Consider the following 17,538-nt stretch of genomic DNA (forward strand, 5'->3'; position numbering starts at 1 on the left):
GCATCCATCTAAAAAGCTCCATGTCCAGAGTCGTATTAAAACACGGATAAATCAACTCATCAACTTACAGTGCAATGCTCATTGCCTTCCATTGTCAATTGCGTTCTCATCTAGTCTGAGGAGGAGGGGGCAGGAGAAACAAAAACCTTTGCCAATATTTTGAATTTTGGGCTGCAGCAGGTTTATTAGGCTACTGTCACTTTAAGACCTGACGCACGGATCCAATATACTGTTACACATGCGTTTTCTTTCACAACTGTTTACGTTCACTTAAGACATAACTGACTGTGTTTGCGAGGATATTTTGACATAATTTTGTGTGTATTTGTCCGTTCAAATGCAAGATGAACCGAAAGGGAACTCAATTCAGTATTCACACACTATATGAGAGCCTGCTGGGAAAACAGCGCACACGAATTTAGTTGTCTTGCACATCTTTTTGCATTTGAATGGTTTAAAACCACATTAAAATGCACACACAGGAAACCTGAATTTTAATTTTATAACAAGTATCCAATTCCTGACCTTTGTATCCAATTCCAGAATTGGAATTGATTTTCGATTCCCAACCCCAACACTGACCCAGTGATGTCCTTCCACAGATGCTGTACCTGGATAGTTCCTGCAGCCGCCGGCTGTACTGCCTCTCCTCCACTCGCCCTGATAAAGAGACGTGCTCCACTTCTTCACCTGACTCGCCTGGAGAGCATCTGGCGTCAGGTTACAGATCTCCAAGCGGGTGAACTCACGCAAGAAATCACTGAACGACATCCTGAGAGAGAGATGCAAAGGAGAGCCGGTGACTCGGCCTGACTGGTACGGACAAATCTTTAAAACTAAATTGCTCTCTTCATCCTTCTTCTCAAGTGAGAAGATCCAGACATTTTCACAGGTGCTGAGTCAAATAGGAAAGAAAGAATAAGTGCATATGCACAAAATTTAATGCATATGTGAGTGGAATTTGCCAGAGCAAAACTTGTTGGCATGATGCTGGGTGGTTTCTAGGGCATTGCTATATGGTTGCTATGGTGTTCTGAACAGTTTGTAGGACATTTATAGGTCATTCCTAGGGTGTTGTGTGTGGTTTCTAGTCAAGTCGAGTCACTTTTATTTTTATAGCACGTTATACAATAGTGATTGTTTCAAAGCAGCTTCACTGTTGACTCAGTTCCTTTGTAAAGATCATCAATTATTAAATTAGTTCAATTCGGCTATAAAGCGGCTCTGCAAAAAATAGTGATGTCTTCCTCCAGCTCAGTTCAGTTTTCATCCAATAGTGTCCAATAGTGCAGTCAAATCAATAATATTGTTAAATAGTAAGTAATTAAGTGGTTTCTGGTTTCTAGGGCATTGCTATAAGGTGTTTTGAACAGTTTATTGAACATTTATAGGTAGGCCGTTGCTAGGGTGTTCTATGTGGTTGCTGTTTCTAGGGCATTGCTAAGGTGTTTTGAACAATTTTGGGGGCATTTACAGGTCATTGCTCGGGTGTTCTGTGTGGTTGCTGGTTTCTAGAGCATTGATAAGGAGTTCTGAACATTTATAGGACATTTATAGGTTATTGCTAAGGTGTTCTGTGTTGTTGCTTGGTGGTTTCTAGGGTGTTGCTATGTAGTTGTCAAGGTGTTCTAGGGTGTTGCTATGTAGTTGTCAACAGATCATAGGCATTTATAGGTTCTTACTAGTAGATCTCAACCTTTTTGACTTCAAGCCCAGACTTTTGACTTTAGCTTATTTTAATGCTTGTTTTGTCTTATTTTAAATAATTTCAAGTCATCTTGAGGCAACCTTGGAAGTTTGTTGATGCCCCCTGGTTGGGAAACACTAGGGTGTTCTGTGTGTTTGCTAGGTGGTTTTTCTAATGTGTTGCTATGTTGTTGCAAAGGAAATCTAGGGACGTTTTCCTTCTAGTATCACTGGAGACTAACTGCTAATCCAAACCTGTCTGATCATGATCCACTCACCAGAACTCTCCGTCATCACTGCGGTTCTGTAATCTGCCCCGGACAGAGCGGTCCACATTCTCCCATTCCCGAGAGCTGAACACACACGTCAGAGCGGTCACCACAACAATAACATCACAGTAAAAGAAGAAGTATCTAACAGTTCGCTTATGTGTTTCTTACTCGTCACTCCAGGCTCCTGTCCACTCCACTTCACCCCATGGGTTCCTGATGCGCACCAGTTTAGTCATGTTTCCCCTGTAGACCACCTGATCAACACATATTTAATATTTTGATTACGAAGACATTTCTCTTTGGAATTACATCTTTGGCACTGATCAGACTTGCACAATAAGACCAGAAACATCCATTAAAACAATAAAAGGAGTCCATTTTGTTTTCATGTCACATTTATGCATTTGGTGGATGCTTTTATCCAAAGCGACTTGCATGTTTTTGCAAGTTCATGCATTCCCTGGGAACTTTATCTCAAATCAAATCAAAATCTTGAAAAATCAAAAGACTTAAAAGCGTGACCGGAACCTCAAAGAAATTCATTCTGCATCTAAAACCTGCTAGATTGTTGTGTATAGTAAGTGTTTTATTGTGTCTTTGTGTTTAAATCTCTGGCTCACCTCTTCCACTCCAGTCACTGAGTACGCGTGACCTTTGACTAGCTTCTTAAAGGTCACTGCCTCCATGTCAAATTTACTGGTGATCTTTAGGACAAAAAGAAGCATAAGGCAATCAGACAATGAATTTGACCACCCTCACCAATTCAAACATGAGAAAAATAATCATACTTACCAATGTTGTGATCATTAACTAAAACTACAACTGTTAAAATCATTTTTTTCTTCAATTGAAATTGAAGTTGAAGTAAAATATATATACATTTAAACTAAAATTGTTGCCTTGGCAAATAACTAAAATTATTACAAGTAATAAAAAGTACTAAAATTACTAAAACTAAAACTGAAATAAAAATAAATTAAAACTAAACAGAAATATATATATTTTTTAAAATCTAATAAAAATGGAAATGCTATCGTTAACAAACTATTAAAAACAATTTTCAGTAATTGAGCTAAAAAATAAATTAAAAACGTAAACTTAGAAAACAAAAATTTGCTTGTTCCCTGAAACATGCCAAAAAGTTAACAACAAAAATGCATTTAAAGTAAAAAAAAAAAAAAAAAAAAAAAAAACACATTAAAAAGAATAAATAAATAAAAAATGTCAATGAGGAATAGAACAAGATTTTCACACGTCATTCTACACCCTGGGTTAGTAATTAATCATAATTCACAGGTAGTAATTTCTTTTACATTTAATTTGCTTATAATATTGATTAAACAAGCCATCTAACAGCCATCAATCAAGTGATCTATTATTTGTCCATCTGTGAAAATGCAGCCAAATAAATTTACAAAAACAAAAAAAAAGCCAGCATTTTTCATTGCTGTACAAAAATTTGACCTCGGAATCTGAAACTAAACGCAGTACATTAAAGTTTCTGTGACCGCACAAAGCTCATTAATATTTAATTAGGGCTGTCTGTTGCGTAACAACTTGCAATAACATTCTAACACCTCAGTGTTGCACACAACACACGTTGGCACCTCAGGCTTCAACACCTTCATAATTCAAGTTTAAAAGCTAACCCATTTCAAACATTATGTGTGCACAGTGTGAAAAGAGAGAATCAGCACTCACGTCTATAGAGCAGCCCAGCAGCGAGCCTCTCTCGACGGCACGGCCGATGATGCTGAAGAGGTCAGCGGGTGCTTTTTTTAAATCATACATCTCTGTGACCCCACCTGTGAAATCCTCAAACCCCTCGGACGTGCTGCCACCTGACAGAGCCTCATAACAGCCGTTCAGCCTGACAAACAAAGCAATAACTGACCACGTAAGTACAGTTTAGCTGTATTTGATTCAAACGTACAGTTTGGGATTATCGTACTTGGCGTAGGCCTTCTCCAGCAGAGCGCTCCAGAACTCTTCACCCTCCGCTGAGTGCACGAACAACAGCTTCCCATCTTTTACAGGCAATCGGTCGTCAATCACCACGTCCACCCACTCACCGAACTGCCAGAACTACAGAGAGAGAGAGGGAGTGGTTCAGTTTCATATAAACTCTTAAAAAAAAGGTTTTACGTAAAGAATAATGTTCATCATATGAAAACCTAATTTTGCCATGAATAAAAACATAAAAAGGGTAATTGCAACATTTTATTTTAAAATTCCGAACTTTCTCAGAATTCTGAGTTTACATCTCTCAATTTTGACTTTTCTCCCCTTAGAATTCTGAGTTGGTCTCACAATTCTCAGAATTGTGTTTTTTTGTTTTTTTTTTTCCCTGTGACAGAAATAAGCTTCCATAACATCCAGCTGGTTGTTATCACAAAATAAACACTGACAAAGTGATCAGTACCTTGAGGGGGGTTATTTTGCCATAACCATCTGGATGTGCATTCTCACACAAGTAAATAATTAGACACAAAATATTGATCATATTTTGAACATATTGAATATGTAATCAACTCATGAAAGCTTCCATGAAGAAAATCAGTTTCTAGCAAGCAGTTTTAAGCTTGGACAAATGAAAAAAGTTCAAAGACAGACATTTATGGGATAATGTACTTATTACACAGCTTTTCACCACATAAATAATGATAAATATCGACTCGAAGAAACCTTTTTAAAATCTCACTTGTTTATTATCTTATAATCCATTACAGTGCACAAAATGATCATTCTCACAACCTACTATTAATAAAGTCCTCCGGTTTCACTTTACAGTAAATACAGTCGATAACTGAGGGCATGTTGGAATGAAACAAGTGAAAGTGAGTCTGTGGTGAGTGATAAGTGAGACATGAAAGAAGCACCTGCCTCAAATTCCCAGACGAGCGTCATTACAGTGTTGATGTTAATGACAGTTATTAACGGGGAACAACTGACCTCAGTATGTCATTACTGACCAATCAGAATCAAGCATTTCAGAGAGCTGTGTAAGAATGGCATTAATGGTTCCTTGATGAACCTTTGTTATCCACGAAACCTTTTCATTACACAAAAGGTTCTTTACAGTGGAAAAGGTTCTTTATATTTTTCTTTTTTATATATCTGTTCTTCACACTAAGAAAAAAATGGTTCTTTTAAGAATTAACTGGTCACTGAAAGGTTCTTTGGGAACCAAAAATGGCATTAGCATTGGCAAACCCCCCTTTTGGAACTTTAATTTTGAAGAGTGATCATCCAGCAGGTGGCACACACACACACACACACACACACACACACACACACACACACACACACACACACACACACACACACACACACACACATCTCACAAATACAGCTGTCTCTGCTCTGCAATCATTTCAATCACTTAATAATGCCATTAATAGTTTATGATAAGTTACACTTATCAACTTATCCATTAATATACAGATAGTATTCTACAATACCTGATAATTTAATGCCAGTCTTTGTATGATGTTTTTAGAAATAGCATCCACAGATCACTGGAAAAGGTGGCTGCACAAAAATGATGAAATACAGAGATAAAACATCAACCACACAGATAACGCACATCCTTTGCTGTTTGTTTTGTTGCATTAGTGCTAAAAAGCTTCCTGGGTTCATCAGCAAGTCATAAAGAAAGAAAGAAAGAAGAAATGTTCTGAACAAATTGGTTTGCATGCACATCATAATGTAATTATGACTTCAACATTTCATGTTTAACTGAAATATGATTTCTGTTTTATTTAAAGGTACACTATGCAACTTCAAGTTGCATATAATGAGCAAGCACATCATGAATCCATCTTCTAAACCGCATTTTTGTCTTATTCTGAATCACTACAGTACACCGATAATAAGTGTTTATATTCTGACTATTTTAGAACGAGCTAGACGACAACTGCTGCGGAGTATCCCAGTACCTGCGTGACTCTTATAGCCACAAACAGAGAGAAGTAGCTCCGGCTACAATGTTCTTCCACAAGATGCATGCAGTTTGGTTTATTAATGGGTTATTTCACCCAAAAAATTTAAATTCTGTCATTTATTACTCACCCTCATGTTGTTCCAAATCTTCAGAACACAAATGAAGATCTTTATGATGAAATCTGAGCTTTCTGTCCCTCCATAGACAGCCTACACAACTGAAACTTTGACGCCTCAAAAAGTTCATAAAGAGATCATAAAACTAACCCATATGAATTGAGTGGTTTAGTCCAAATTTTCTGAAGATACTCGATCACTTTATATGATGAACAGATTAAATTAATTAATGACAAAACATTTTTGGGTGAACTAACCCCTTTAACGACAAGAGTGCCACTAGAGAACAACTGTACCTTTCATTTTAATTCAATAAATATTTTACTTGCCATTTATTTGTAATTCTTTGTGAAATTTACTAGCAAATTCTGAGTGAAAGTTGTTCCTACACCAAGGTTTTTTCAGTACAGGAGATGATGTAACTGCAGTATTAACTTTAGTGAACCCTTATTTATTATTCATGAATATGTATTCCAGTATCATTTAATGCTGCATCAGGAAACGACTATCCACATTATCCACCAGAAACACACACACACCCCCCAACACACCCTCATGTGTGCTCCTGTAAGAGCCATTCAAATGAAGCTTAAGATGGATTTGAGAGACATAAATTAAATCATCGATCGTGTTGCACATCTCTGAGGAATTTCTTTTCATGAGATTTGATTTACATAATGCAGAGGCAAGATTAAAACTCATGATTAAAAATGTGCTTTGTCATGAAAACAATGTCATGAAAACAATGTCACAACACAAAGTATCTAATGGTCTTAAAAAAAAAAAAATTGCTTTTTTTTTTTTTTTTATATAAATATGACCAGGACAAGCGAGATTCACTTATTATAAAAGGTACAATATGTAATAATTTTGTCCACTAGAGGTCACTTGAAGCCTATTCAAAACAAAGGCGTAGCTTGATGACGGCAAGTTTTAGAGCGGAATCTTGGGAAATATGGTCTCCATCTCAACGGATGGTGCAAAAGAATAGGGATTGGACTCGGGAAGAAATCATGTTCATGGAACATGTGAGACACTGTTGCACACTTCAGTAAGCTAGATCAATTTTAGAATATCATATTAAATTTTGGATGGCTTGTGTTGATAAATGACATGCAATTAATTTTAAAACGTATTGTATGATGGAGAAAATTCTGTATTACTGTTAATAAAAATAAAGCTGCATCTGATTATGCCATGTTAGCTATTTGACAAAACAGTGTTTTTCTCTGAGGCATGGTAAAGCATGGTACTCGCAAAAAAATCAAGAAAACTGATTTAAGCAATTAGACTAAATGTGTTGAGCTATATAACAACAATTAGTTTTCTGTCTATAAATATATCAAACAGATGTTCCCTTGTCTACTAAAACGTGTAATATTTTAAAGTGTATTTGGTGTTTCCATGGTTTCTACAAAATAAAACCAGAAACCGAGGTAGACCGAGGGTTAACGCGGGTATGACGCAATTGACAGGCGACTCCTCACACGTCCCGGAGCCTTGGTTAAAATAGCAAATTTTCTCACGATTTACAAATAGTTGGAACCATTTGGGATATTGTAAGTACTCAAGTGAACAAAATATGTAACACTGGCTTAGTGGTTTTTTGATATTTTACTGCAAAAATATTACATATTGCACCTTTAATTGTTTAAAATGCACTGTAGCATTTTTCATGTCTATGAAATTCTCTCCCATTGTCCCTCAGTTACTCTCTCTCTCTCTCTCTCTCTCTCTCTCTCTCATAATTAGCTCCGACACACACTCTGTGTGCTTCTGCTTCTAATTTAATCTAAAATAAGTCCCAGATGAGACGGAGAACTAACAGAAAACAAACGAATGCAGGCTGTGTGGGTGTGTGTGCATGTGGTGAGACGCATTGGTGAACACATTTGGATCCTAAACCAGCCCTGTGTTTTTGTTCTCACGCTCAGTCATGCATGATGAACATGTGCGACTGTATATGTGTGTGCAGTATTTGATGATCTATTTAGCAGTTCAGGGTCAGGGGTATTAAATCTGACTGCACTGCATTTTTGTATTGTTCTGCACAGAAGTACATGCTTCCTCCAGATAAAAATGTTTTTTTTTTTACACGTACCACAGTAGTAATATGATATTCATTGCAATTTCATGTAAATAGATGAATGAATATGGTAATCATTCAGTGCCATGGTTCCCAGTTTCCCAATTTTGGATTGTGTTGTCATTTGCTGCATTGCATTATGCTGTCTGTACAAATTGTGAAAGGATTCTTGGCTTGCTATGTCACCTCATTACCCATAACGCCAGGTCAATGAGGTTATTTAAAGAGTGTAGTAACTCATCTCACTGAGACAGAAACACATACATCTGCAAAATAGCTCCCTACTGAGACACACCCACTGAAATGTGATCACACCTATTGCTATTGTGAATGCACTAGCTATAAAGCACAAGAGGAACATATTAACCATGTTGCTTTAGGCAAACAGTGTTTCTAAGCAACACTTCACTATTTTATAACACTCATACACTACTACTCATGCTATAGTCTGTTTACAGAGCAAAGTTCATGAATGCTTTATGGCCGCAAGACCGTTTTGAGTGGGTTGAGTTTTTTTACTGAATTTAGGGAAAATTTCTAAAAAAAAAAAAAATAATTGGGTCACCTAATGATGATGGGAAAATGTGGTCTGCTGGTCAAGCCAGTTGATCAAGAACCATTTTTATTTCTTAGTGTGAAGAACATTTTAATAAACTAAAGAATATTTTTCCACTATAAACAGGGTTGGGGAATAACGGAATACATGTAACAGCGTTGCACAATCAGGATACAAATATCTGGTAACTGTAATTCACAGTTATGTCAAAAAAATAAAGTAATCAGATTACAGTTACATTTTGTAAAAAAAAAAAAAAAAAAAAGGGAATACTAAAAGGATTATAATGGTTTAAACTTAAAACTAAACAAATTAGTATTTTAACACAGTAACACTATATTGACAGTATAGATGCACAGATCATGATTATATCCATGGAAACTGCAGATAATCCGTGGGTCGGGTGGGCCAAGTAACAAAAAAAAAAAAAATAACGTTCCAAATAATTGCCGGTGGTTCGCGGGTGGATGAGAGATAAATCATTAATGTGTTGATTTTGATAAAGACACAGAACTGTCATTTCACGGGAAAATGAACATGTGTCACTCTTTTACTTTCGTTTTCAGCAACAATGTATACAAGTCTTCAGGGAAAACTAATCAAGGAAAACATATGCCTAGACCACCTCCTAGTGGTCATTATATAAAACACAAAGGGAAAACTTACACTATTGCTTAAAGGACCTCTAAGCGATGTCATGCGTTTTTAGGCCAAAACATTTTTTGTCACATACAGCAAACATCAACTCACTATCCGCTAGCTGCCTGTCCCCTGAACACACTGTAAAAAAAAACGCGGTGTCTGTAGTCACCACAAGCTCCAAAAACAGCAACAAAAACAAACTGGTGCAGCCTGGACCACGAATCATAATAAACACGCTCCAGCCAATAACCGACAAGAATGATTTTAAATGCGCATTCATGACTGTTTCAGGAAGCACGGATGGGAGGGGAGGAGGAGGCGGAGGGAGGGTCTAGCTAGACTCTGTTTTGTTTGACAACACTAAGAACGTCAACAGGAAGTTACTCCACCCAGGATCGCTTAGAGAACCTTTAAAGGGGACCTATTATGCCCCTTTCACAAGATGTAATATAAGTCTCTGGTGTCCCCAGAATGTGTCTGTGAAGTTTCAGCTCAAAATACCTCACAGATCATTTATTATAGTTTGTCAAATTTGCCCCTATTTGGGTGTGAACAAAAACATGCCATTTTGTGCATGTCCCTTTAAATGCAAATGAGCTGCTGCTCCCGGCCCCCTTTCCAGAAGAGGACAGAGCGTTAACAGCTTGTGCTTCGGTTGCTCAACAACAACAAAGCTGGAGAATCTCTATTCTCCTAAATATTGCTTTTAACTTGACTTTATTTACATATGTGACCTTGAAGGAATCCAATTTGTAACTGTAACAGAATACATTTTTAAAGTAACCCTTCCAACTCTGACTATAAAGAACCTTTTGTGCATTGGAAAAATTCAATGGATGATAAAGGTACTTCATGGAACCACAGATGCCAATAAAGAACCTTTATACGTGTGACGTACCTGGAAGTGGAAGATTCCAGCATAACCGCCATCAAAGTTCTGTCCGTGCGGCACCACGCGGTGCAGGAGGTTATCGTTTAGAGTCAGAGACGCGATGGCCGCCAACAACCAACAGTCACCTGAGAAAAAAACACGACAAATGGACAAGTGAGCTTCGGTGCAGACAAGATATAAACACTTTAAAATAAGGTTCCATAGTTTAAAGACCCTCTATGGTCTTTAAAGTTTTTAATGTTGTTTACATGTCTGTGTGTGGTGTTTTTAATATGCTTTAAGACAAACCATGTGCAAATTCATCAGTCAACAACATTGTGTTGAGTATTTTCTCCTTAAAACTGCAGTGAACCACAGACAGTCTCACAAACACATTTCAAACCACCCGTTTCCTACAGTCACAAACAAACCATAACCAATTCTGTAATGTACTGCTGGGGCTTTTCTCCACTGACTACTCCACTGTTCAAAGCATTTCTTAGGATGCTGATTTTAAAAGGCAGCTGTCTGACTCTGAGATGGCGAAGGGGAACATGGTTTGTGTGACATTAGCAACACATTATTAGCTGTTTGATAACGCAGTCAAGCTAAAGGCTAATCATATCAATTACTGTTACAGTGGCATGAAAAAGTATGTGAACCCCTTGCAGAATCTCTGAAAATGAGAATTATTTTAATAAAATATGAGGGATAATAAAAAAATACATGTTATTTTTTGTTTAGTACTGTCCTGAGCAATGTTCCCTCTAAGCTGCGCGCGTGCGCGGCCGCGCAGAAAAAATAATTGCCGCGCAGAGAACAGACATGAAAATGATTGTAGTAGTTTAAATGAGAAATAATTGCAGTGCTCTGGACAACCGCTATAGAGTTATTGTCGCTATAGAGTTGGAACCGGTGAATGCGGTTTACAGTTTTCATAGAAAGAGAACGATTGAGCGCGTGTGAGCTGGCTGGCCCTGAGCCAAAACAGTCGCGGTAAGAATACTGTAATGTTTGCGGACTAAATACATCAATACGAGAGGCAACGCGAAACGAAAAGAAATAAAACGTCATGTTTTAATGAAAAGTGGTGGAAATAACGGATGATGGGCACAGAATGCTAACAAAACTCTGAGACATTTACAATTACACTCCCACCACATGTGTAGCATGCAAACTCAAAATACATCAGTGATATACCTCAGTTTAAATAGATTTGTGTGTGTGGTGGTGAGGTGGGGTGTTTAGATAACTATAAAAGAGTTAACATTCACTTTTCTTAAAAATATTTAGCCATCAGATCTAAGTGCTTAAGTTTGTTTTCACTATATAATATATTAAAACAAATGGAAGCATTTAAACTGATATAATACTGTATATCAGTTTAAATATTTAAATATTATATTTTATTATATCATAATGTAAGCCTAATAAAAAATTGATCTCACAAGGAGATTGTTTAGGGCTCCTTGCCACAAAAAATCTTAACGTCCTGGTATATAAAATCTGGGAAATTCATAAGCAATAAACATGTAATTTTGATGGTTTAACACTGTCTGTTGCTAATAATTGACTGTACAAAAACACATTATGGTTGTCCCAAACCATCATTGTAACTGCTCATATTATATTATTATAAAGAATTGAACTGTCCTGCAGGAGGACAGAAATTATTTTTTAATAGAATTTCTTGGTAAAGACTGGTACAGTTAATACAGCAATGTGAAAACATCTCAGGTAACCTAAAATGTGCTTAATTTAGTGACTGAACTGCTTGTTTTCAAACATATTATTTAATAAATCACTAAGTTACATCAAGGGTCAAATAAAATAGAAACGGCACATTAAAGTTAAATGTTACAGTTATGATAAAACCATTTTTTGTGTGAGTGTGTTTACGTTCATTGTACAGGTCTGATATAAAGTATGTTTTTGCTCAGGTGGTCAAAATGTGCGCTCAACAGAGAAAAGTTTTGCTCAGTGAGAAAAAAAATTTGAGGGAACATTGGTCCTGAGTAAGATATTTTACATAAAAGATGTTTGCATTTAGTTCACAAGACAAAACAATAGCTGAATTTATTAAAATAACCCCATTCATAAGTATGTGAACCCTTTATTCTCAATACTGTGTGTAGTTACCTGATGATCCACGACTGTTTTTTTGTTTTGTGATGGTTGTTCATGAGTCTCTTGTTTGTCCTGAGCAGTTAAACTGAGCTCTGTTCTTCAGAAAAATCCTCCAGCTCCTGCAGATTCATCAGTTTTCAAGCATTTTTGCATATTTGAACCCTTTCCAGCAATGACTGTAGGATTTTGAGATCTGTGTTTTCATACTGAGGACAACTGAGGGACTCAAACACAACTATTAAAAAACTTTTGAATTCAAATATCAAAGTAAATTGTACTTCATTTTTCTGCCGGGAAACATGCAAGTATCTTCTGTTGGTTCCGAAGGGCAGTACTAAATGAAAAACAATGATATTCAAACAAAATAAGAAAAATTGTGACATCTTCATCCTGTTCAAAAGTTTTCACACCGAAACTCTTAATGCATCATGTTTCCTTCTGGAGCATCAGTGAATGTTTGAACCTTTTTTAATAGTTGTGTTTGAGTCCCTCAATTGTCCTTAGTATGAAAACACAGATCTCAAAATCCTACAGTCACTGCTGGAAAGGGTTCAAATATGCAAAAATGCTTGAAAACTGATGAATCTGCAGGAGCTGGAGGTTTTTTCTGAAGAACAGAGCTCAGTTTAACCGCTCAGGACAAACAAGAGACTCATGAACAACCATCACAAAACTGTGGATCATCAGGTAACCACACACAGTATTGAGAATCAGTGGTTGACATACTTATGAATGGGGTTATTTTAATAAATTCAGCTATTGTTTTGTCTTGTGAACTAAATGCAAACATCTTTTATGTAAAATATCTTACTCAGGACAGTAATAAACAAAAAATAACATGCAATAATTCTCATTTTAACAGATTCTGCAAGGGGTTCACATACTTTTTCATGCCACTGTATGTGTCCGACATTGTAGAGCATGATTGTGTAGCATTTACTACAGTTGACCGAGTGGATCAGGTAGTCTGAACTGGTGTGACTGAATAGAGGCGGGACTCATTTGCATATTCAGTGTTACTAATGTTAACAAATGGAACCTTATTGTAAAGTGTTGCCAAAATATTCAATATATCTGAGGTAAATGAGGTCATTGAAAACACATATTAGTATGAAAATGTCTATATTGTTTTGGCCCATGATGAGAAATTTAGTTTTGTTGTAAGTTGTTATAAGTTAAACACAGCTGAATAAATGTGTAGAAAATGGTGTCTAACTAACTATTAGTCCACCATAAAAGGTCTTTGGTGTAATAAAACGCATTCCTTTCTGTATTTATTTCTTTTTACATCTACATGCCTCAGTTTCTAGGATAATTATTGCCCCAAACAACAGGCCAACTGTTGGAAGATGACCCGAGATTACAAACCAGAGAATGTGTAAATAACTTAAAATATCTATCAGGCTCCAGGAAATCTGATACAAAAGAGTGATTTTGTTTCTATGTTTACTAAAGCTTTTAAAAGTGCAAGACTAACAACAGCAGTCACTGTGCTGCCCAAACATCCTGACCAATCACAGCTCTTCCTCCTGGTGTTGCATGTTTAAACATGGTATCCATTTATGATGTGGCCATAATGCATTATCTGCTCAGCTGCGAGACAGCAGCTCTTTATTTAATGGCCGCAGGGGTCAGAGCTTTAATTATGTACGAGGCTCTATGTTTGGAGTAAACACCACAGTACTTTACCATAGCTTTCTACTCCAGGTGCCTTCCTCTGTGAAATACACCATGCTTCTTTCTAAAGGTACCAACCTTTACTTGAATGTTTACTTTTACTGCCCTGTTTATTATCCAAGGTAATTGTATATTAGTTAATTTAAATATACTTCAATACCCCAATTCCTATTTTATTCTAATTATTTAAATACATTTTTTTATATAATAAATTTTTTAAAGAAATTAAATTGATCACAAATGACAGTAAAGATGTTACAAAAGATTTCTATTTCACTTGAGCAGCAAATCAGCATATTAGAATGATTTCTGAAGGGTCGCGTGACACTGAAGACTGGAGTAATGATGCGGAAAATTCAGCTTTGCATAACAGGAATAAATTATATTTTAACATTTATTACAATAGAAAACAGTTATATTAAATGGTAATAATATTTCACAATTTTACCATATCATTGCCATTGGTCTAGTAAATGTTTGGTGTGAACAGCTGGTTGAGGTTGTAGTGTGGTAAAATTAGGGTTGCTTGAGGTAAAGTCCTCGTTTGTAATGCTAATGAAGACAGATTTACCCAGAGCTCCCTGACAGATGTCAGTACGAGTCGCTCCATCCACGATGAACTGGGGACGCATGCAAATCTCCTGAGGACACACAACCACATGTAAATTAGATTTGCATTTATACAAGGAAATGAAGCACAGTCTCCCACTTACACACACACACATGTCTGGTTTACTATCTTTGTAGGGACTCTCCATGGACATAATGGTTTTTATACTGTACAAACTGTAAATTCGATCCCCTTAAAAAAAAAAAAAATAAATAAATAAATAAATAAAATAAATAATAATAATAATTCTGTATGATTTATAAGCTTGTTTCCTCATAGGGACCTCAATTTAGGTCCACATGGTGACACAAGTCCCCATGAGTCTGTGTGCATTCAGATTGAAAACCCAACCGGGATAGAAAAACATACACTGAACAAAATTAAAAAAATGCAACAATTTTGTTTTTGCTTCCATTTTTCATGAGCTGAACTCAATGATCTAAGATGTTTTCTATGTACACAAAAGGCCTATTTCTCTCAAACATTGTTCACAAATCTGTCTAAATCTGTGTTAGTGAGCACTTCTCCTTTGCCGAGATAATCCATCCACCTCACAGGTGTAGCATATCAAGGTGCTGATTAGACAGCATGATTATTGCACAGGTGTGCCTTAGGCTGGCCACAATAAAAGGCCACTCTAAAATGTGCAGTTTTATCTCACAGGTGTCACAAGTTTTGAGGGAGTGTGCAATTGGCATGCTGACTGCAGGAATGTCCACCAGAGCTGTTGACCGTGAATTGAATGTTCATTTCTATACCATAAGCCATCTCCAAAGACATCGAACCAGCCTCACAACCGCAGACCACGTGTAACCACACCAGCCTAGGACCTCCACATCCACCACCTTCACCTCCAAGATTGTCTGAGTCCAGCCACCCGGACAGCTGCTGCAACAATCGGTTTGCATAACCAAAGAATTTCTGCTCAAACGGTCAGAAACCATCTCAGGGAAGCTCATCTGCATGCTCATCATCCTCATCGGGGTCTCGACCTGACTGCAGTTCGTCGCTGTAACCGACTTGAGTGGGCAAATGCTCACATTCTATGGTGTCTGGCACTTTAGAGAGGTGTTCTCTTCACGGATCAATCCCGGTTTTCACTGTACAGGGCAGATGGCAGATGGCATGATTTTAATTATGGCATTTTGAATGCACAGAGATAACATGACAAGATCCCGAGGCCCATTGTTGTGCCATTCATCCACGACCATCACCTCATGTTGCAGCATGATAATGCACGGCCCCATGTTGCAAGGATCTGTACATAATTCCTGGAAGCTGAAAACATCCCAGTTCTTGCATGGCCAGCATACTCACCGGACATGTCACCCATTGAGCATGTTTGGGATGCTCTGGATCGGCGTATACGACAGCGTGTTCCAGTTCCTGCCAATATCCAGCAACTTCACACAGCCATTGAAGAGGAGTGGACCAACATTCCACAGGCCACAATCAACTACCTGATCAACTGATCAAGGAGATGTGTTGCACTGCGTGAGGCAAATGGTGGTCACACCAGATACTGACTGGTTAGCGGACCCCCAACCCACACAAAGTAAAACTGCACATTTTAGAGTGGCCTTTTATTGTGGCCAGCCTAAGGCACACCTGTGCAATAATCATACCGTCTAATCAGCATCTTGTTATGCTACACCTGTGAGTGAATGGATTATCTCGGCAAAGGAGAAGTGCTCACTAACACAGATTTAGACAGATTTGTGAACAATATTTGAGAGAAATAGGCCTTTTGTGTACATCTTTGAGTTCAGCTCATGAAAAATGGGGGCAAAAACAAAAGTGTTGCGTTTATAATTTTGTTCAGTATACATACACACACACACACACACACACACACACACACTCTGGCCTGTTTGGGCTTTTCACACTTGAAATAGTTAACCCTGGGTCATTCTAAACCCTGGCTAAATGGAATCCTGAGTTATCTTGCTTCACATTTCACACTGCTCATAATACCCGGGGTTAACAATTATGCGACCTGTGCATTGCGCATCCTCATATTGCGGACTGTACAATGGCATTTATACAGAATGAATGAATGACTGCCCAAACGCTGAATTTACTGTTTATATACAATGCGCAGTGTTTCTGTGACTGTCCAAAGCAGGCAAGTGTGAAAAGTCCTTTTGTAAGCTGTGGGTGGCAAGCACATGCAGCAACGTGTGAAAACTCTGGGTTTGTCGTTCAAATTCAAACTCATGTTTGGTTCATAAAGGCAGGAAGGAGAAACGAATGTATAATGAGTTGCCATTTTTCCTGACAAATCGTTTCAGCTCTTGAGCTGCCCATAACAACAAGCCCAAGAGATGAGGTTATATATAGCCATACATTAATGTACTGAGCGGAAGGCCATGAAATCTGTAGCGGTGACCTGTCACATGCAGAAGTGTTTAAAAATTAGTTCGGAGAGCGTAAAAAGCAGAGAGAGACTGATTGGTTAGATTAGGTAATGCAGCATGGGATGGCAGAGGTGAAGTGTGTTTAAAATAACACAGCTAGAAGAGAACAAGAGGAACTTGAAGCAGTGATGGAGTGTATAAAGGAAGTAATGTGCTAAACAAATACAAGACCAACTTATTTGACCCTTAAGACCCTTGCGTTCAACTCACCTTCGGTCTCTTCCATCGTAACCCCTGCGTCTTGGAGGATCGTGGACCCAACTCATTGAAGCCTAGAGATGAACTACTGGCTGGGAACAAAGGGTCTTCAAACAGGGTCCTGGTGTGTTGGCATTGGGCCCTCAGTGATTCGTAATCTTGTCCCAGGAACTTCACAGCATTGTGGTTCTGACCCAAACCTGCATCCCGGTCCCACTGACTCCGGAGCTTTGCAGCCATTCCAGTGGCGTAAATGGGCTCCATGTTTTGGCCCACTTTACTTTGACTGGCACTAAAACACTAACAGATGACGTTACCACAGAGAGCCAATGAGAAC

General features: G+C 37.7%; 1 protein-coding gene across 1 annotated transcript in view; it reads right to left on the reverse strand.

The window, feature by feature from the left end:
* capn1 (calpain 1) overlaps window positions 1-17,538 on the reverse strand; it is a 33,046-nt gene that overhangs the window by 7,345 nt on the left and 8,163 nt on the right. Inside the window, exons 3-11 of the mRNA XM_048185502.1 lie at window positions 17,214-17,501; window positions 14,548-14,617; window positions 10,200-10,318; window positions 3,910-4,043; window positions 3,660-3,828; window positions 2,579-2,662; window positions 2,127-2,212; window positions 1,965-2,039; window positions 612-772 (exon numbers count right to left, since the gene is read on the reverse strand). Coding sequence (XP_048041459.1) covers window positions 612-772; window positions 1,965-2,039; window positions 2,127-2,212; window positions 2,579-2,662; window positions 3,660-3,828; window positions 3,910-4,043; window positions 10,200-10,318; window positions 14,548-14,617; window positions 17,214-17,465 — 1,150 coding nt within the window. The 5' untranslated portion in view covers window positions 17,466-17,501. The remainder of the gene's footprint in view (window positions 1-611; window positions 773-1,964; window positions 2,040-2,126; window positions 2,213-2,578; window positions 2,663-3,659; window positions 3,829-3,909; window positions 4,044-10,199; window positions 10,319-14,547; window positions 14,618-17,213; window positions 17,502-17,538) is intronic.

This window comes from Megalobrama amblycephala, linkage group LG3, assembly GCF_018812025.1.
Source record: "Megalobrama amblycephala isolate DHTTF-2021 linkage group LG3, ASM1881202v1, whole genome shotgun sequence".
NCBI lineage: Eukaryota > Metazoa > Chordata > Actinopteri > Cypriniformes > Xenocyprididae > Megalobrama > Megalobrama amblycephala.